Source organism: Gossypium hirsutum, chromosome A05 (genome assembly GCF_007990345.1).
Source record: "Gossypium hirsutum isolate 1008001.06 chromosome A05, Gossypium_hirsutum_v2.1, whole genome shotgun sequence".
NCBI lineage: Eukaryota > Viridiplantae > Streptophyta > Magnoliopsida > Malvales > Malvaceae > Gossypium > Gossypium hirsutum.
The window spans coordinates 26838116-26860829 of NC_053428.1; the positions used below are offsets into that span (position 1 = coordinate 26838116).

The window sequence follows — 22714 nt, forward strand, 5'->3', positions numbered from 1 at the left end:
TTTTGGGCCTAATTCTTTTACGAAGTTCTATCAAATCTAAGTTCTGGTTAAAAATCAGCCTTGTTGTGTTCTCCGATAAAAAAACAACACCGTTTTCGATGTTACAGACCTCACCATCATAGTAAATAACAGCACTAATACGTTCATTCATCTTCAAATTCTTTTCTTCTTAACCTCTCTAATTTTTTTGTTGTAAGTTATGCAACCTGAGAATAAAATTTGGCTAATTTATAGCCTCATTTTTCTATAAACTACTGTAGCAAAAGAGCGTCCACGTGGGAGCTTTTTCCAGAAATTTTGTTGACAGTGTATCCTGCTTGAAGCGTTTTCGACACTATTTGTTTAGAAATGTCTACTCAGGATTATTTTTCTACGAACTACTGTAGCAAAAGAGCGTCCACGTAGGAGCTTTTTCCAGAAATTTTGTTGACAGTGCATCCTGTTTGAAGCGTTTTCAGCACTATTTGTTCAGAAATGTCTGCTCAGAATTATTCTTGCAGAAACCCTAAACCTTAAAACCTATGAAAAAAAATTATATTGCTTATATGTTTTTTCTAATACCCTAAACACAAATTTATTTTAAAAAACTAAAACCTAATCCCTAATTTAATGAATTAACCCTAATACACTCTAATTTAGTATTTAGTATTTAAAATTAATAGTTAATGTAATGAATTAACCTTAAAACCCTAAATTCTAATTTAATTATTTTTTTCTCGAAACCCTAAACTTAGCATAACGCCAGTATGTATATATGCTGCAATCATATTATCTTTGAGAATTTTTTTTCTTGTATGTATCAATTAACCTTAAATTTAATCAATTAACCCTAAACTCTAAATCAGTCCATAATTTAATCAATTAACCCTAATACCCTAAACTCTAATTTAATATTTAGTATTTAAAATTAATTGTTAATTTATACCCCAATTCAATTAATTATTTTCCTAAAACCCTAAATCCTAAAACACTAAACCCTTACAAAACCCTAACCCTAACCTTAAATCATAAAAACCCTAACCCTAAATCAATTAAATAATAAAACCTTAACCCTAAAAAAAGGCAAAACGCTCCCCTGGGGGAGCGTTTTGCTGACACGTACTCCGAAATCACGCTTACATGGACTAGTTTTCGTGGTAAACGGCCTAATCCGGTAAATAACACAAAAAACGATTCATTTTCGTAATTATATTATTTAAATGAAATATTTGGGTAAAACACCCTTCGTTTAGATTAATATTAATATAATTATATTGATAAAACTTTGAATGAATTTCAGTTTTTTTAGCGCATTAATTTAAAATATTGTTTAATAATTGAAATTTTCCTTTACATACAATATATACTTTTTTTTTTGTTTTACTTTAAACTGAATATACATTATTTATATAAACAAAACATGAAATATAATTGTTAAAATATTGATCATAAAAGGAATTAATAAATTCATCGATTATGTGTATATATATATATAAATGATAAAAAAAACTTCGGTTAATATAATGAAAGAAGAAAGGTTGTTATATGGTTAATATAATAAAAGAAACTTTGCAAACGAAAACCTCCAAACGGATAAAAATATTTGACATAACTGAAAAATAAAAATAACATTGCAACATTTTAAATTAATTTGTAAAGTGTTATTTTTTTTATTCTATACGCAATGTATAAAATAATAATAATAATAAATTTAATCATTATCATTTATATATTTGTTAATTTAATTTATCTTTTTTAGTTAAATTTAATCTTCAACCTTTTAAAAAAACCAAATCATTGTTTTTCTAATGAAAAATTTGAGTAAAATATTAAAAATTTGAGCTTAACAACCTGTACATAAAACAAGTATTGCCATGTCAAAATAATACATAAAGATTGCCACACATTTGCCATCCCGCATAAATTTAATATTTTAATTGATATTTCTATTAAAAAACTGATTTAGTTCTTTTGAAAAAATCAATGCTCAAATTAGGTTAAAAAATAAAGACCAAATTAATAAAAATATTAAATATTAAAAACTAAATTTACTCAAAAAATTATTAGAGGATGCTGAATTTTTTTTTAAACATATCCACTTAACTACTCATATATGTATGACCAAGTAACTAAACTATTCAAAGAACTGGAATAGACTTGGAAAATATATCCACACAACCCTACACAATGACAATAATACACGTGGAACCTCGAAAATTCCTGAAACCACCTCTTTACTAGTAAGCTAAGACCTCATAAGGCAAATTAAGAATTCTTGAAGAACTTTATAGGTACAATATTATATCTAAATTATTTTATTCAATTACACATTAAAAAAAACAAAGGTGATGACTCAGACGGAAATTTTAATTAGATAACCAACCAGTTACACCTTAAAACATCAGAATAGCGTCAAGTTAACAAGTAAAAGTAATAGCAATAATAATAAAAAAGAGAAACAAATTGAAAGCCTGGGAAAGATGATAAAAATGAAACATCAAATTATTAAATATTTAAATATAGACACAAAAATATCAATCCAACTAAGGTGGCCCAGAAAGACAGCTCCTTTTCTACAATTAAAAAAAAAAAAAACATTTTGCTTCTTCTTTGCCCAAAATTCAATTGAACATTTCCAAGATTAACCTCTTTTACCTGACATATGCATCATTCAACTCAAGATATGACCCAAACTACATAATTGTACACGAACAACTTCTTTCACTTCCATTATCGAATTCATCGTCCGATCCACCTGTTTCACTGACATTAGACAGAAACGTACAATTTCATCACCATAGTTCAAGGTAATCTTATGATAAACTCAAAAAAGAAAAAAAGTGAATAAAGACTGAAAGAGCGAGGGATTGGCATGCAAAAACATGAAAAGAAGAACTAACAAGGAGGATATTTGAACAGTTAAATAAAAATAAACAAGAAATCTAGGATCTTCACCATCTAAGAAGTAAGAAGCGATACCTGGTTATGGAATTACTGCAAACCAAATGAATGTGCACTATGGATAACATATTTAACAGTTTTGGAATAAGGAACTGAAAAGAAAACTGGTAGGTTACTTATTAAAATAGCATGCCAACGGCATACAATGCACACATTTCTTGCGAGTCTTTTGACAAAATACTTGGGAAAAAAAACAGAGGATGAAGACTGCTAAGTGATTATCTGCCTAGTGCTATATAAGAAGACAATATTACCATTCCAAAAATGCATGCTGACATGCATCTCATAACAAAACCACATTCAACAGCTCAACTAAAACCTAAGGGGATATATATGTATTAAGTATGCATGTATATTTTACTAGTGCATACCTTGGAATTCTAAATAAAAGTGTAATCCAGGAGGGAAAGCTCCTACAAAACCACAGGTATGTTTTATAACACAATTGTTTGGTCCCCTATCATTTTCAGTATGGACCAGTCCTCAAAAACATAATGCACCATTGATATACCAACCGAACACTCTAATCAATGACAAGCAAGCAATGATCCAACATTGATGTATCACAACACCTTCAACAACTTAAAGGCGTTCACACATAGAAAAACCATTAACTCCAAATGTAATTAATGTTCAATCTCTACCAACCAAACACCCCTTTGCATGGATTTAAAATAAGATAATCAGCTGTCTTCCTGTTTAGTTGCTTTCGATGTGTCAAAATTTGATGACCAATTAAAATTGATATGAAAATTACATAATTCTTAAATCCAAAGTACACTTAAAAATTTGAACATCACATAAAAATTTATTGAAAAAAAGTTCTAAAACTTTCAAATTTTGAGTTGACTTTTCAAGATCCATGATAAATCTAATATCTTTTCTATAAATGAAGTTAACATATTAGCTACCCAAGTGATACATTCAAGAGTACTTTCTCCTTAATAATAATAATAATAATAATAAAAAGATTATTTTTCCTCATAGAATAATCACAGTGATCTCAGTGATCCATGATCAATCCAATATCTTTTCTATAAATGAAGTTGACATATTAGCTACCCAAGTGATACATTCCCTCATAGAATAATCTCAGTGATCTTGTGTAAAAACTCAGAAGTATGCCCACAACTTTAGCATTTCTAATAATTTTCTTCTTAAGCTTTAAAATATTTTAGTCCCAAGAAAATTTACTTTCATCTATATGATTTTGTAGGTTAACTGTCATTACTCATCGTAATAACACAAATTACCACCAACTAGGAAATAATGATGCATTCCACTCAATTTATTCAAATGATAACTTAAACAGGAGTAGGGCATGTTAATCACATTTTGAAAGCCTAAAAACATGTCGGCTTCTTACATAACCTCAAAAGAACACATATACGTGCCTCAGGTTTCAGATTTTGAGAACCAATGCTCTAAAATCAGATCTATGTAAATCATGAACCAGGAACTATGCACTCATGCATCGTAACTAAGCAACCAGTAGCAAGGCTTCCTATACATTTACAACCAAGAAACCAACCCAAAGTTTGACAAAATTTAGCATCAACAGAGAAGTCCAATTCATATGTATGGGGCATGTTGTAACATCATTCAGATCCAATTTCAAGTTTCCAACATGTTATTTTACTGTTCAAGAAGTAAATACCCCAAACTCAAATTTTCTATTGTTACCATTCTTAGAAAACTATGTATCAAAATAAGATTGCACAAAGCTGTTTTGATTTATAGTATTACACAAATTGCAATGGGTGTCAGCAGAATTCAGAGAAAGTTTTAATATTTTCTCAAGCAAGAAAATTTTGATATATGAATGATCACACTATTTTACGACCCATGGGGCATGAGTGTCCATAGAATCATGGGGGATGCTATTCAATATTCAAAACTCCCTTAATAACTAGCTATAGAACAATAAGAAGTGTAAGTTCAACATGCACATAAGCTAAGACAGAAAACGTATCATGATGGCATATAAACTTTAAAAAAATGTTACTGCATTGCCCTAGAACTTTAATTAAGAGCAGAATTTATCGTACCTGGGCTCAAATTCCCTGATTTCGGCTAGCTCACTACCATGAGCATCTGTCCACTGTACCTTTCTTCGTTCTGGATGACTAGGGATATCACCATCCTTTTCCCCTGATGCCTCATGATCATTAACATCCTCAACAGGAATGAGAGTACTGATTGGTCGCTTCTTCAAACTACTTTTAAGGGCAGTCTCTCTTACATTACTATTTCCATCATCAAGTTGATTTGCATGATCATTAGTTTTATCCAAAACATGAAGTTCTGGCAAGACATCCTGCTGTTGAACGGGGCCAACTTTCAAAGCTGATGCGGCATCAAGTCCAGCGGAAGTGCGACCAAAGCAGACAAAAGAGGTGCACCCGCGGGAGAGCCGGTTCTTGATGGAAGCCAGTTGATTCAGGTCAGGTTCAGATTCTTGGTCCACCAACTGGTAATGATTCCACGGCGAAACTCTCATGGGCTTGTCCTCGTGTTTCTGACCCAAGAGAAGAAGGGCCAAGCCCTTGCTATACCCAGACACTGAAGAACTGAAGAACCCTCCTCCTTCTACTGTCAATAACATGAGTTCTTCTCATCTGGGGCACCCAGATAACACCTTTGTTTTTCTTTTCAACAACCCTCAAGTTACAACAAATTGAAGCAAACTAGCCCTAACTCCATCCATCCATATCTCACAGTCAGTGAAAGATATGAAAATTTCCCAAACAATCAAATTTAACAATCAATTAAAGGCAAAGCACTTAAAATTTCATATGTAGTAACTAAGGAAGTGCAATCCGAAGCAACCAAAAGTTATTGCAGACATAATAACTATTGAAATTATCAACAATGTCAATCCTCTTTAAAAAATTTACTACCACACATAATTCATATCCATGAATTTATTAAATAATTATTTAAACTTCAATGCATTAATTTTATTATTTTTAAGCTCTAAAGAAAAAAAATCAACAGAGTTAGTATTTTATACACTGGACCAGCTCACAGCAACACTCAATAAATATAGAGAAACTCTTAAGAACATCCATGGCAAATAGAAAATAAAAAAATTTAAGAGTGATTTAAGATCTGTCTAGTTTTGATGTAACAAGGGCCAGCTTAAAGCAGTGCTTTCTGTTTGATTGAAGTGAAACCATTAAAAATGGAACACATAGAAGTTGACAGTGAACATCTAAAATTAAAAGGAAAAAAAATGAAATGATTTGCTTTCCTTTCACTTTCTCGGGAAACAAACAAGAAATCAGATCAAAAAAGGAGCTTTAAAATTTACCTGATGGCGATTAAACGGATCTGAAGTGTGTCGAAGAAACTCAAGAAAATCAAAATTGGCGGCGCCGGAATGTTCAATCGAGGCGAACGTACGAATTAATCGACGAGATTTTGAAAAAAGGCCGGGCAAAATAGGAAAATAAAAATAAAAGCCGAAGAAAAAAAAAGAAATATTAGAGTAGGGGGAAATAAAAAGAAAGAGTTTATGTTTAGTTGCTAAAGTAATCCTTGTAAATATAAATAATTTAAATATAAATATAATATATATTAAATTATTGAATCAATCATATTTATTAATAATTTTTATAAATAATTCTAAGTGAATGATAAGGATAGTGACATCCACGGCGGAAGATAGCGATTAGCGGTGGGTCCCCTTTTTTTCTTATTTATTTTTTTTGGATCTTTTAAGAGAAAAAATCAAAAAAAGAAGAAAGAAATATATGATGGGAAATTGTGTGTTGGAAAGGTAAACTCATAATTAATAGGTATTATGATTTTTTTTTACCTTCTAGCTTTATAAAAAAATTATGTTAGTCTTTTATTTATTTTTTTTATTTTTTTAATAATTAAATTTATATTTTTTATCAAGTCATCTTAAAATAAATAAAAAAATTGATATTTATTAATTTTTATTAATGTGGCATACACGTAACGTATCACGTTAATAATTGTAAACATTTAGCTAATTCTTTTAAATTTTAAAAATATTATTTTTTATAAATTTTATAGATTTTAAATAATTTTAATAAATTTTAATTTTTAAAAATAATTCTTATAATTTTTTTGAAAATTTAAAAAAGTAATTAAATGTTAACATGTCATCTATATGGTAATTCATGTGTACGCCATGTCACATTAACAAAGTTAAAAAACTTTAATTTTTTTTATCCATTTTGGATGATTTGATAAAAAATATAAGTTTAAGAGTTAAAAAAGATAAAAATTTAAATGAAAAGTTAAAATAACTTTTTTTTTGTAAATAAGGAGGTAAAAAAAAGTTAAGATTAACTTTGTTTGTTTATAATAACATTGCTGTTGAGTCTTAATCAGTAATTAAAATATTTAATTTTTTATCAACCAAGTCTTAGTGTCACGGGGCTAGACGTTTCGTCTCGCGATCCGCGCGGCCTTAGGCGATTCGCTCGTCCAAACTCGTCCAAGTCAGCCTTTGCTCGAATGAGGATTCCTTAAGAACTCCTCCAAGGCACCAACTCGTACAGCGGAAGCGAACTTATGCCAAAAGATCCCCATCTGAGCAATAGACCTCCATTGGATGCATTTGGTGCGATGGTCACGGGCTTTGAACTGCGGCCCGTGACATTAGATGGTTAATCTTATTGTTATTGTAAAAAATTGAACAAGGCTTCAAATAAATTTAAAGCACTCCATTCTAAGAACAGCGAATTATGAATTATTTAAATATAATTATGAATTATTTAAATATTCTTTGTTAGTTCCTGAAATCATATACAATTTGAAAAAATTAAAATGACTAATTTCGGATTGCAAACTTTTTTTTTTTTTACGAATAACTTGATTGTTGGGTAGATACTCCTGTTCAATTGGGATTCAATATTAAATACTCATATCGACACATATTATAATTAAATTTACATATTTTATAAGTTAATCGATTTCAAATTCAAATATTAAGAAAAAATGGTATAATTATGTAATCAGTTACCATCCATACCTAATCAGATTCCATCCATACCTTTTATTAATTTTAAAAAAAATCAAAATTATTTTGGAGTTTAATTTCCATGGTGACCCTTTGTTTATTGGTATCTCAGAATAGTGATGGAGGTCAAAGGAAGGCAGATTAAGGTTAACGTTGGTGGAATAAAGCCATAGCCACATATTCCTAGTTATAATGGTTTTAATAATGAGCTAGTGCTAGGCAGACATGGCCTCAAGCAATAAAAGGAACTATGCATAGTTTGGTTTCATTTATTATTTTGTCAACCCACCTTTTTTTTATGGCTATTTGTCACATTTATCATTGCATCATCAAATTCTTACTGCTATGCTATTTGACTGACTTTTACAAATATACTTTTGAATGATTGAATACAAGTTTTTTAACCCAAAAACAGAAAACTGTGTGTGAAATGTCTTAGAATTAAATTATTAAAAAATGTTAAAAAAATAGTTTAGAATATTTATTTGGCCATTGTACTTTATACAAGTTTTTTCTTCTTTATATTATAAGATATTTTAAATATTTTTCAGCGCAAACCATGTTCAAAATTGTTTTGTATGAAGCAGTTATCAAAGTATAATAAGGCTGTTGTAGGATTTCATAGCTTGAACAGAGATTCTACATAAACAAAATGATCAAAACCAAATAAGCAATCACAAGGAATTCTTATAAAGTAAAATTTGAGAGAATTTTAACAAGCCCTAAGAAATATTTTTTCCCCTTAAAAAAGTAGCTGAATTTTGATTGAACAAAAAATGCTTTACTATGAAATTTAAACCCTCCAAGCAAATAGAACTGAAACACAAACCAAGCACATAGACAACACACTACACTATCTTTTTCAAACGCCTTCAAACAGTCACCTGTGCCAATGTGCTTTTTATTTCTGTGTGATGTTTAACCATCTTTATGTCATGCTTTCTTTACTTGGGTAACAGCAGCGACAAACAAAATGGTGATGCACCAAAAGCCCTTCTTGATCTTGTTAATCGTTGGGGGTTCAAAAGGGAGTTACCTTGCATTCTCAGTAGGTAGATTCATGAGATGGACTATCGGCATGCATGTCCATTGAGGAGTCATTAGAGCTAAGAGGATTTGAATCCCTAGTCTGGTTTGGGAGAAAGCTAGGTTCATTGTTCCTGGCTCCGTTTCCTGAAGGAAGGCCGCCATTAGGACAGTAGCCTTCTTGAGCTATGTGGTAATGCTGGAGACTCCGACGAACAGGACTTGATAAAGCATTTGAGAACACTAAATTTTTGGACTGCTGATCACAATGGTCAGGGCGAGTTCCCTGCCCAGCAGTTTGGCCAGATGAGCCTGTAGAGACCATGAAACCGGTATTCATGAACTGCATCGCAGGCTGGGAATGCTGCTGTTGGCTTGGTGCTCTAGGTGACATTGATGGCTCTTCACCATAGTCTAGTTCATTCTAAAACAGGATCACACAATATTCAGATTTTCAGAATATGATAAAGGTTATCACAAAAAGGAAGGATCAGAAAACACACAAGGGTAACTCGTGCCAACAGAATCACAAGAAGATCCCCACACTTCAGAAGGGAGAACCAACCCTTGCTATCTTCGAAACAAATATACTAGCATTTGCAAAAATCGTTAGGCCAAAACGAGATCACAAAATTAACCATTTTTGCTTCCAAGAGCAAACAATACGTTTCACCGTCAAGGTACTGAATACTGATGTCACTCAAGGACATTTGGCATCTAGTTGATTAGTGTGTAAACTTAACTACCGAAGAACATAATAACTACTCTTGCAAGTCTTTCACCCTTTCTGATGCAAAATATGAGAACTGAACAAAGACAGATTTGTTGTTTAATATGCAGTAAATATATTGAAGTTACTGTTTATAGCAGTGTCCTTGTACAAGCACCTGATTTTGACACTTGAACAACATAGATGACCTACAACATTTTAGAATACTATAGTGTAATATGATGATGCATGTGCGAGGGAGAGAATTAACAGCAACAGATTGAAAGGAGGTTGCCCCTGCACATCCATGTTCTGTGTTCGCAACTGTAATGGCAGCTATCTTACTTCATGAGTCATTGATCTATAAGTGTTCTTTTTAGTGTAAAAAGAGACCTCTAACCAGCCAACATCCTTGGCCAAAGTACAAAAACTGAACCAGCATGCTGGTTGTGGCATATTTTATGACTAAGGTCGCCTCTATATTCTATAACGGTTAAGTCAATATCCTAGGGCAAGTACAAACAAAGAGTTCAATGATTGAGTTGGACGAATAACCAAAATAAAGCACTATAATGATTTCATATCGATGTGTTCAGAACCAAAATCATAGAAAATAATGATTTCACCAAATTGTGAAGACCCAGGAAATCAACCAAAGCTTATTACAAAGGAACAAGGCTCTTTTGTTTTATTTGCAGAGATCAATGCAACAAATTTGAAACTAGTACCAGTACCATTAGTCATAAAAACATGCAAAATTGGATACAAGATTTGTAAAACTACTTCCCCATGTCAGTACTCTATTTCAACAAGGAATACTTGCATTCTTTCAGCATTGACCAACTTGCATGCAACTAGATTAAATTGCCTCCTCCAAGTAAAGGGAACAAAAAGATCTTATACAAGTCTAGATAACTTCCTTTGTTCCTTTATTATAAATTTCCTTCAAATAAAACAAAAAACAACATTGCATCTTACCACTTCCAAACAATTTAAACAATGTCAAAAGAGTACAACGTTTTTTTCCAACTTTCAAGTTTGTCTACTACTTGTCAAAACTCAAAACTAGCTGCAAAATCATTTAGATAGAAATAAGAAGCATGCATGAGTTGATTCAAATGTTGTTTATCTTCTGATAAGAGTCTAAGATAGAATTACAAACAGATAAAGATTTAACAGACCAGAGAGTTCTGCATGATAAATACTGTAAAAAAACATAATTGACAGAGAAAAAGAGGAAGTACTTCGTCATTCAATGTCAAAAATATTAACAACAAAGACAAAGGGGTATGCCATTCAATCTTAAGAGGAAGACTTAGATGAAGTTGTCATGAGATACAACATTCAAAGAAGGACAAACCTGAAGGTAACTGAGGATATCCATTGTTGTTACTCTTGATCCTCCCTCTTGTTGTCTCCAAATCCACTGATAAATTTTTTCCTGAAAACAAGTTCAAATAATTCTATTAGAGAACTTCCAAATCCACTAATAATTTTTTTTCCTGAAAATATGAAATAACCATATTAGCGGAACTTCTAACTCGCAACTAGAAGCCCTTTACAGATGACTAATTGAGCAAGTTGACAAATAAAACGAATAATTTAACAGCTGAAAATTTATAACTCAATAGATTTACGCTCAATGTTGTGTGAACTAAGCATAGACCCTTGCTCTTAACAAGGGAAGAGTAGAATTTATAAGAAATACTAAGTCCTCATTGGAAGATAAAATTCAAAATTGAATTATGATTCTAAAGCATGTCTGAGCGCATATGAGTGTGTTGACTTTACCAGAGATTTAAAAGACATTCAAAGTCCTTGTTAGAAGAAAAACTTCCAAAATTGAATTATGATTCTAAAGTACTTCTGAGCACATATGAGTGAGCTGACATTACCAAAGATATATAAGCTACTGTCAAGCTGCCGGTACACCCCCTAAATTTCAATCGCATTTATTAACACTAAAAATTTAAAATCAAAACCCCTGGAACAGGTTCTAATTAGTCGGTTACATGACCTGGTGGCTAACAAGGTTCAAGCTCTCTAAAAGGAATATACTTGAGGACAAAATATAATGGTTTCATTAGCTTCACTTTTATGAGGCAGCAGAGACTAAGTTTATCCTTAAACAAGGAAGAAAACCTAATCTGATTCAGACACTCCAGCATTTTCCCAGCTGAATCATTGCAATTAGCGAGTAATGAGCTGAAAGAGGAGAAGGGAAATTCTTTTGTTAATTTGAAAACCCTTGTTAAATGTATCAATTCCCACCAAAGATGAGCTCAACTCAAATTTACCATGACTTATAAGCATCCTCAAGCCATCAGTTCCACTCTTTGCTAAATGCACAACATATCGGCAACTGCATTTGTTCTTTAAACAAAAATATATTATTATCATTTAGGTTTTTCAGCCAAAACAAAATGCGCACTATGTAAAGCACAGAGAGACACAAATGCAATATATCCAGAAACACAAGCAAACAATGAGCTAATAAATTTATTCCAAACCACTAAACCCCTAAGCATATTCGCATTAAAAATATAAAATTTAACAATAAAATCAGGCTTGATTGATCAAAGTAATAAACTTTGAGCCGCTCAAAGATGTCGCGATAAAACGCAAAACCCAGATATAAAAGTACATAAGGCTAAGATTGCATGCAACAAAATAACCCAAAAATGAAGGAATATGTGTATATATGTATATGTATATGGAGATGAAGAGAGGGAATTATACAAGGCCATGGCGTTTGCCAGCTTGGAAGGAGAGTTTTTGCTGATTCATAGCCTGAGTATAAAGGTGAGACAAGGAGTTAGCGGCGCTGCAAAAGGAGGCGTACATAGTCCGATCAACCTCATCGAGGCTCGTCGCTATCGACTTCCTTTTCTTCCCCATTTATCCCGATTCCCTCTCTACTGCGATCGACAGGGGTTTTCGGTTGCTTTTTGGCGATCGATTAAAAGAGAATTTTTCACCTTTCCATTTTGTTTAAACTTTTTTTCTTCCTTTTTTTTTTTTTTTACTTTGTCGTTTGTGGTAGAAGATTTGAGAGAAAGCTCGCTTCGTTTTTATACATGTTTTTAATGAGATGATGGTTGGAGCAGTAGGCTTGAGAGACACTTCACGACAATGCGATCGGGTTGGGCCACTCATATAAAGCCCGTTTAGGCCGCCTCATACATTAGCTTAGCTATACCGCACGAGTGAGATACGTAAGTTTTGGTTCTAGGAGATTTAGATCCATTAAAGTGAGATTGATTATGTGTTAATAGGATATGTGTTTAGATTCAATTATAATAGTATTGTTAAAGTGAAATATGATAAGAATAGAAAATAATTTTTATTTGAAAATATAATAAATAATTAAAATGTTTAAAATACTAAGTAGTGTATTATATATTTATTTAAAAATTAATATATAATTATTTAAATTTATTTATTATATAGAAAATATTGAAAATATTTAACTTGAAATAATTGAAAACAAAAAGAATAAATAATTTAAAAACTTTTAATATAATCGAGTCTTAGCTTGATTGGTATAAGTATTGTTGTCAATACAAGAGAACATGAATTTGAGTGCGTTGAAACACATTATCTTTCTAGAGTAACTATGAAGCTTGAATTTTTTTTTTTGAAAGTTTAGAAACTTTTTTTTTTTGAAAATTTAGAAACTTACTCTCTTCTTACGTGTTTTTCTAATATATGGAGTGGCTCACTCTATTGATCCAAAAGGAGATTGATGAGGGCATTGGAAACCAATAAAATTGAGCGAAGACGTGTTGTTGGTTATTTTTCTCTTAGCTCAGGGCATAAGATCATAAAAGACTTGTATTTTCTTCTCAAAGAACATGCAAACTAACATGAAGACTTCTATTAGTAGTGCCCTTAGTTTAGTTAGTGTTATAGACTTGGGAGATATCTTGATGTTCCTCTTCTCCATAAAAAAAGTAACTAATGCAACCTACCGATAGATTCTCCAATAGATGCAACAAAAACTTACAAGGTGAAAAGCTCGCACTCTCTTTTTTACCGATAGAGTTACTTTAGCTGAAGCGATTCTAAATTCAATCCCTATGTATGCAATGCAAATTGTGCGCATTCTTAAAGGCAGTTGCTTCGAGATGGAGAAATTATTTATAACTTCGTTTGGGGACAATTCATAAAATAAAATGAGATTCATCTTTTCAAATGGAGAGATGTTTGAAGGGTGACTAATTGCAGTGAACTGAGCAATCGAAAGATGGAATTTATTAATGACTCATTTTGTAACACCTCTAACCCATATCCATCGCCGGAACAAGGTTACAGAGCATTACCGAAATTTACAGATCAAATACAAATATTTCATAACATTTAACATTTATATCAGAAATCAATCATATTCAGTCATATTGTCCCTTATATGAGCCCTTGAGGCCCAAAATCTGCATTAGAAATAAGTCGAGACTAAACTGGGTACTCAGAAAATTTTTCACAAAATTTCAAAATTTTTCCAAGGTACAGGGGACACATGCCTATGTCTCAAGCCGTGTGGGCATTTGAAATAAGGGCACATGGCCGTGTCTCAGCCCGTGTCTAAATTAGGGTGCTCACTGACTTGGGTCACACAGCCAAGCCACACGCCTGTGTGCTAAGCTGTGTGAATATACTGACTTGCATTAAATAGGTGCAGGGGTCACACGGCCATGTGCTAGGCCGTGTGAAAATACCTTAGCATTCTATTTTGAAGTTTTGAAGATACAAAGGACACACGGCCAAACCAAAGGCCCATGTGCTAGGCTATGTGTCACACACGGCTGAGACACGCGCCCATGTCTCTGCCCGTGTAGACAAAATAGGTTATTTTCAAGCCTTATTTCTCACCCCATTTTGGTATCAACCTAAACACAACAATTCAAGCCAAACTCAAGTTCAATACATATCAATACACCCATATGTCCAAGTATTCATTCTTACCTAATTGACCATATAACATATATGCGTATTTTACCAACCATGTTATCTCAAACCATTTATCAACATATCCATAATTTATTCATCACTCAACCATATCAAAAACAACAACATGAATAAGTCACATATATATATGTTCAACTTAAGTCATTCCAATAGTTATTTACAACAAAATGCTATTAAGCCAACATTGGTCAATTTACCCTATACATGCCATTATAATCAAAATTAGTTTTCTATATGTACCGAAATGGGCCAATGGATAGTGTGATGATATCTCCGTCAAGCTTCCAACCTAACAAGCTTCCAAATTACTATAGAACAGAGGAAAATAAAATAGAGTAAGCTTTAAAGCCTAGTAAGTTCATATAACGGGAAATTAACTTACAATTTATTTACTTTTAAGTTAAGTATACAAACTACATCCTAAGCAATTTGGCCAATAGCCTATACACATATCATCAACAAACATGTTAATCATGTATTTCACATCAATTTCAAGAAACATGTATGAGCTCATCAAATATCAAATTTCCATGTTCATAGACTTTCCACATCTTGTGTTCATACATCAATTTCATATATTTCGGATATATACTGGTATAATTCATTTCAATTTGATGTTATCTCATGTCAGAACTTTGCCCGTTGAATCACTTAAAATATCAATGGATACATCGGTAGTACACACGAAGTGTACAAATCTGTAATCCGTCAATTCATATTCGGGAATGCTCATACGAGCACTTACATGATAAGCTCTCTTTCAAGCCATATAACATGAAGCTCATTGAGCCATGTATCTGGAAGCTCATAAGAGCTGTAATCGGGAAGTTCAAGAGAGCCAATATTGGGAAACTCCAGAGAGCCATTTATCGGGGAGCTCATGAAAGAGCCTTTAATTGGGAAGCTCCAGGGAGCCATATATCGGGATGCTCATAAGAGCTATGGTGTGTCCACAACACATGCAGGATTACAACCAATCGGGATGCTCCGAAGAGCTATTAACAGGAAGCTCACAACAACCATAAAATGGGAAGCTCGTGAGAGCCAAATATCGAGATGCTCATGAGAGCTAATAACAAGACTCTCTTTCGAGCTGTGGTATGTCCGCAACACATGCAGGACTACAACCAATTCAGAAACCTTGTATCTATTGAATTTTATTTATTCAAACGAGACTTAATATATGTCGAACATTGTTAAATATGTGACTGATTTTCATATATGTCAGTTACACAATACACATACATAACATTCAATTCAAACATCTAATTATATAATTTAGTTAACTTACCTCGACAAGTGTTCGTGTACGCAAAATCTACTAATCCAACACTTTTTCTTTTCCACGATCTAACTCCGTATTTGGTCTATCAGGATCTATACCAGTAAATTTAGCTCAATTTAATACAATTCATATTCAATTCAATCGAATTCACATCTTAGGCAAAATTATTATTTTGCCCCTCTACTTTTGATTAATTACCATTTCGTCCCTAAGATCAGAAAATGAAATTCATGCAATTTAATCCTTATTCCAAGCCTAGCTGATTTTTACATGTAACAATAGCAACCCATTAATTTCATAATATTTAGAATTTATTCATGAATTTTACATCTTTTCAATTTAGTCCTTAAATCATAATTTCATCAAAATTCCCTTCACAAAAGTTGTTTATCCATCAACAACCTTTCATTTTCAACCATAAAACTTCATAATTCATACATACTCAACCATTGCAAAATCCTAGTACTTTGATAACTTTGCAAATTAATCCCCGAGATAGCTAGATTAAGTTATTACGATCTCGAAAATATAAAAATTATTAAAAATGGGACAAGAATACTTACCCAATTAAGCCAAATAAGCTTGCTTAAAGACTCAACACCATAGCTAGGGTTTCTATGTCTTAAATTTTAGGAAAGATGATAAAAATAATGATATTTTATTTTATTATTTATCATCTTTTTATCTTTTACTTTCCAATTTCATCCTTTTCTTTATTGAATTTTCCTACGATGACTAATCATACTTATCTACTAACTCACTAATTGGTCTATTTTCCATATAAGGACCTAGCTACTAGAATTCAACTTTTACACTTTATGCAATTTGGTTTTTTTATCAAATTAGACATATAACCGGTAAAATTTTCTTAACGAAATTTTCATACGATATTTCTATCATAATGCAGACCATGAAATAACATTAAAATAATTTTCCTTTTGGACTCGAATTTGTGATTCCGAAGCCACTATTCTGCTTTCACTGAAAATAGGCTGTTACATATTTCTTATGAAGGTTGCATTCTCACTTGTGTCTAAAAGGGATGTCCTTTGGGTGAAAGTGTTACAATCCAAATATAAGTCTCGAGTGTCGAGAGGTTATGCCTTTGATTCTTCGAAGTTCTAACAGATTGCGACTTTGGAAGGATGTTTGTGGTGTGTGGAAGAATGTTAGAAGGGGTATTATATGGAACTTTGGTTGTAATGACCCAAAATTCACGGGCACCGGAAAAGTACATTATTGGGCCTCCGTCTTAACGAAACGGGTTCGTAAATAATTATTAGAAATATTTATGAGTTTAGTGGTGTGTTTAATTAGGTTTTAATTAAGTGAATTTAGCTTAATTAATGGTAATTAGGAAAAAGGACTAAATTCAATAAGGGGTAAAAGTTGAATTATAGATTAATAGAAATGTAAAAACGACAAAAATAACAAATATGCCATTTAGCATAAGTTGAGGCCGCATAAAATTGTAAAAATCTTAGATATTTATATGATTTAATTATATAAATATATATTGATTATAAAGTATATTATTAAATTAATTATATTATAAATATTATATTAAGAAATAAATTAAATAAAGACAAATATATAATGATGATTTGATACAAGTATATTAATAAAAATACATACATTTGTAATACTTATATTTAATTATTAAATAGATATTTATTTAAATTATTATATTAAATTATTGTTATAATTATTATTAATATTATCAAATAAATTGAATTATGACAAATGTAGGGTGATGATAAAACACATGTGTAATAATATGTATGTGTACAATTGTAATATATGTATTTGATATTAAATAGATATTTATTTTAATTATTATTATATTAAATTAATTAATAAACAAATAAAAGATAACGAAATGAAATAAAAGAGAAAAAAAAAAGTAAGGAAAGAACAGAACCATTTCGAAACAGAGTAGGGGAAAGGAGAAAAAGAAAAAAAATAAAAGGAAAAACTAGAGTTTGAAGGTTTAAAGCTTTAATAGGTAAGTCAATTAAGTCCTTTTCTTTGTGATTTTGATGTTTTAGAAGCTTTAGAATAAAGTTTTGTTGAAATTAAGTTGAGGTTTAAAAGTTCTTAGGATTTTTAACATAGTTCATGTAGAACAAAATGATAAATTAGAGGTTTAATTGAATGAATTTCAAGTTAGAATTGATTAAGGGTTAAATTGTAAAAGAAGCTATAAGTTTTGTGATTGAGGGATTAAATTGAAAGAAATTTTAAATTAGGGTTTTATTATGAGCACTTGATGGTTAGAAGTAAGTGAATTTAGTTAAGATTAAAATTGAAATTAAAAAAGAAATTGAATAGAAGTTGAATAAGAAATTTAAATATTAAATGTAAATTAGTATTGTATTGATAATTATGAAAATTATTTTAATTTTTCGTAGCTAACATTGCACCCGAGGCATCTACGAAGAAAGGAAAAGAAAAGGTGGACGAGGAGTAAACTCGAGAAAATTTACGGTTTTTGTTTCTATAATCCGAATTTAATTATTAATTGTTATATTTTAATTTAAATGTTTATGATAAGAAAATTAAGGTAAGTGTAGTATATTTGATATTGAATTGAGTGTTTGTGAAATTATGATTTATGTGATATTTGAGTATTGGTATTGAATTTAAATTGAATTGGTATTTAATTCGAATTTTAATTATTAATTGATATATTCTGGTTTATATGTTATTGTAAGTAATTAAGGTAAGTATTAGTAATTGTTATTGAATTGAATTTATATGGATATATGTGATTGATGTGAAAACTGAATATTGGATGTATGTTATATTTGAAAAATATATTGATTGGGAATGTGATGAAATTAATACGAATATGTGATTATTGTGAAGTTTGAATATTTGTTATTAAAAAGTAAAGTAAATTTCTATTGAATTGAGAATATATGTGATTAACTGAAATGTGTATTGGTTGAAAAATTGAAAGTGAATTGAATACCCTACTAACAGTATCGGGCTAAGTCGGATATAGTTGGCATGCCATAAGATTGAAAGCGTTCAAGGATATTTCGATCTTGAGTCGATGAAGCACTATAAGTGTCGTACTGTTTCTTCAGTTTAATCCGATGAGATACTGGGTGTCATATTGTTATTGTTTTACTTCGGCAAAGGCGTTGAGGCACTGAGTGTTGTACATGTGTGTTTGGTTGGATCCGTATATTCGTCATTGTCCGAATCATGTTAATAGGGGTAATTAAATGCACTGAACAACTGATTGTTACTGTATGACTGATTGTTACTAAATAACATTGATCATTTAATTGTTATCGAAAAATATTGACTGATATTGAATTTGGAATAGAATAGAATACTGATTGAGAAGTAAATGGTTGAATATTTATTGTATTTGAATAGTTTTATATATATGTTCTATATCTTGATTAAGTATCCGGTTATAGAAATACTACTGAGTATATACTCAGCGTACGGTTTGTTTCCGTGCGCAGGTTAGGTTAAAGATAAATCATTGAATCAGCATCCAAAGCCGATCCCGATCTCAACACTTGGTGATGTATATTTCATTTTGGTAATGGCATGTACCTAGGATGTCAAATTTTGTTATTTTGGAAAATGTTTGTAAATGGTGTTTTAAAATGATACAAACTATATATATTTTCCTGAAAATATGAATGGCGTGTTTATGTTTAAGAACATATGAGTATGAAATACGTAGTTTTGAAGTAATAGTGCTATAAATATAGAAATTAGTTTGAATAATGATTTGTTTGGATGGTTTAGTATTTTGAATATGACTAATTTCTGATTTGATTGATAAATATTTATGTATTATTCGTATTTGAACCGTATTGACTGATAATACTCCGTAATCCTATTTCAGCAACGATATGAAGTTAAGGGGTGTTACATTGGTATTTGCAACAATATTGATTTCTTGAGGGATAGATGACTTTATGATTTTGAACCTCTTATTGACTATTATTTAATAAGAATTTGGTATCAGATTCACATGTACCAATCATTTAGATGTTAATACCGTTAGGGAATTAGATTGGAATCAATTCGATAGTTTGGTTCCGTTTACTTGTCTTGCAAAAGCCATAGCAACTCTACCACCCTGATGTAATGACATCAATAACTTCTCATGCTAGAAATGGGAGAAGAAGCATTTTATAGTTAGCTTAAGGGTGTAAAAATCCTTTAAATTTTTCAAAAAAGGCAATTAAGCCCTTGCTTTTTTTTTTGCACATAATTTGGTATTTGAACTTTCAAAATACATAAAAAAAAGGCCTTCAAACTTTTTAAAAAATAATAATAAAGCCCTTTTTTTACACTCAATTGAGTACTTAAACTTTCAAAATACATCAAAAAGGCCCTCAAACTTTTTCAAAAAAAGCAATTAAGCTCTTTTTTTTTCACTCAATTGGATACTTAAACTTTCAAAATGCATCAAAAAGGCCCTTAAACTTTTCCAAAAAAAGCAATTAAGCCATTGATTTTTTTTCTTCACTCAATTTGGTATTTGAACTGTCAAATGCATAAAAAAAACTCTTTCACCAGTAACTTTAACAATGGACCGTTAAATTCAACTACTCCTATATTTTTCAATTAAAACCACTCGTGTCATAACCACGACATGACATGTGGTAAAAAATTATAAAAAATAAAAATCAATAAAAGTTATAGAAAAATTAAATTTTAATAGAAAAAAATTAAATTTTATTAAAAATTAGAAAAGAAATTTATAAAAATTATAAAAAATTTGTAAAATTTTCTAAAAATCATTAAAAATTTATAAAATGCATAAAAAGGCCTTTTAACCATTAATTTTAACCGTTGACCTTTAAAGTTAACGACCCTTTTTTTTTTTAGTTAAAGCCATAATGTGTCACAACATAGCGTGGCATGTGGTGAAAAATGAAAAAAAAAACAAAAATCAATAAAAGTTATAGAAAAATTATAAAATGCTTCTTTTAGTACAATAATTTTCATAATTTCTTTTTTACAATTTTTATATTTCTTTACATTTTTTATATTTTTTACGATTTTATAAAATTTATAATTTTTTTCTATATTTCTATATATTTTATAATTTTTTTACGATTTTTATAAAATATTACAAATTTTTTATAATTTTTTATGATTTTATAAATTTTTTATAATTTTTAATATTGTTATAGTTTTTATTAAAATTTAATCATTTTTATAACTTTTATTTATTTTTATTTTTATCATTTTTTTGCCACATGTCACACTGTGGTTGTGACACATGGTGGTTTGAACTGGAAAAAATTAGGGGCGGTCCAAGTATCCAATTGAGTGCAGAAAAAAAAGCAGAGGCTTAATTACTCTTTTTGAAAAAATTTGAAGGGCTTTTTTTATACATTTTGAAAGTTAAAGTACTCAAATGAGTGAAAAAAAAAAGTACGAGCTTAATTTTTTTTTTAAATTGAGAACTGTTTATACCCTTCAACCTTTACAGCTCATTCAACTTATAAAGCATTCTACCTGAGGCTTTCGCCCGTCGGGATCCATGATGGAAGCTTAGTTGGTGTTTGAGAGGCTAACAGTGAATTAAGTTATTCTTATGGCTTATTTTTCATGGGAAAATCTTGTGAGAAGACATAAGTTTTAGTGCTATATGCATATTTTGTGGGATTGCTATTGAGGATATAACTTATATTCTCAGGAGCTATTTCTGGACTATTTTGACATGGACGGATCTAACTAAAGTTGATAAGTCTAATGAGTTCTTCACTTTGGAGTTTAGGGAGTAGATGGCTTTGAATATGAATGACAGGGATATGTTGTTTGGCTCCGTTTGTTGGGAACTTTGGAAATAGAGGAATGCTTTGTTATTTGATGAAAACTTTGTTGAAACTGAGAGCATTATAGATAGAAGCTTGCGTCTTAAAGATGAAGTTGTTTATGTGTTATAGATAGCATCAAATGTTAAAGGGAATGATAAGAGGATATGGAGAATGATTCGGTGGGTGCCACCTCTTGATGGGTACATGAAGGTCAACTCCGATGGAGTTTATTAAGGTAGCAATTGGCTTTGGCAACATCGCGTGGTGCTATGAGGACATCTTCAGCAATTGGATATGAGGTTATGCAAGGATTATAGCAGCGTCGATGCCAAATAATTATTTTTGGGTGAAATTAAATTGTTATTTTTACAATTGTAAAAAAATAATTTTATTATTTTAATCGTATGTATTTTTATAATTTTAAATTATTAAATCAAGTTTTTATCATTTTTAATAGGTTAAAGTATATTTTTATTTTTATTAATTTAAAATTTTAAAAATTTTAAGAAGACTAACTAAAAAAATTTTCAGCTCCCCTCCCCCTAACTACGCCCATAGAATATAGGTTTCTCTAATGTGTACGATACTAGACTCGGGGATGCTTTCGATAGGCTTGATAAGGCAAGGAAGATAGGTGCTCGTCGGATTATTTGAAGCTTAGCAACTTAGCGGTTGTTAATCAATAAAGGAGATGATTAGATGATAGTAATGCTAATGCTTTGCTTCGACGTATATGGTAGGAAGGGAATCGAAGGTGGTTATCCAGCCTGCTGACAGAAAAAGTAACTTTCTAGTCGACGATTTAGCTACTTTTGCCACAACTCTTTGTCTTGGGTTCTGTACACTAGCTATTCCTCTTGATGGAATTCGGTGGGCAACGGAAAGAGATTGTTCTGGTCCAACTATTCCTAGACTAGTTTTGATGTAATTTGCTATTTTTCTTATATTTTGCATTCTAACATGATACTTTTAATATACATTATTTTAAT

General features: G+C 30.9%; 2 protein-coding genes across 3 annotated transcripts; both read right to left on the reverse strand.

The window, feature by feature from the left end:
• Positions 1–2460: 2460 nt before the first annotated feature.
• Positions 2461–6546, reverse strand: LOC121229000 (uncharacterized). The gene is made up of 3 exons (XM_041112072.1): positions 6254–6546; positions 4989–5633; positions 2461–2742 (listed from the first exon to the last, which is right to left on the reverse strand). Exons 2-3 carry the CDS (start codon positions 5543–5545, stop codon positions 2673–2675), a joined length of 627 nt encoding a protein of 208 aa, XP_040968006.1. The 5' UTR covers positions 5546–5633; positions 6254–6546; the 3' UTR covers positions 2461–2672.
• Positions 6547–8603: 2057 nt separating this feature from the next.
• LOC121229001 (uncharacterized) lies at positions 8604–12762 on the reverse strand. Of its 2 annotated transcripts, XM_041112073.1 has the most exons (4): positions 12411–12724; positions 11032–11112; positions 9466–9552; positions 8604–9386 (listed from the first exon to the last, which is right to left on the reverse strand). In XM_041112073.1, exons 1-4 carry the CDS (start codon positions 12567–12569, stop codon positions 8982–8984), a joined length of 732 nt encoding a protein of 243 aa, XP_040968007.1. In that variant the 5' UTR covers positions 12570–12724; the 3' UTR covers positions 8604–8981. The 2 variants fall into 2 exon arrangements, with proteins under 2 accessions (XP_040968007.1, XP_040968008.1); XM_041112074.1 differs by lacking the exon at positions 9466–9552 and having other exon boundaries at positions 12411–12762.
• Between the last annotated feature and the right edge of the window lie 9952 nt (positions 12763–22714).

Excerpts from the sequence above, each read along its gene's own strand:
- LOC121229000 (XM_041112072.1), bottom strand. The coding sequence starts at position 5,545 with ATGTTATTGACAGTAGAAGGAGGAGGGTTCTTCAGTTCTTCAGTGTCT. Across the intron at positions 2,743-4,988 it reads ATCAGGGAATTTGAGCCCAG|TGAAACAGGTGGATCGGACG; the intron begins GTACGATAAATT and ends GTCTAATGTCAG.
- LOC121229001 (XM_041112073.1), bottom strand. The coding sequence starts at position 12,569 with ATGGGGAAGAAAAGGAAGTCGATAGCGACGAGCCTCGATGAGGTTGAT. Across the intron at positions 11,113-12,410 it reads CTGGCAAACGCCATGGCCTT|GAAAAAATTTATCAGTGGAT; the intron begins GTATAATTCCCT and ends ACTTGTTTTCAG. Across the intron at positions 9,387-9,465 it reads TGTTGGCACGAGTTACCCTT|AATGAACTAGACTATGGTGA; the intron begins GTGTGTTTTCTG and ends ATCCTGTTTTAG.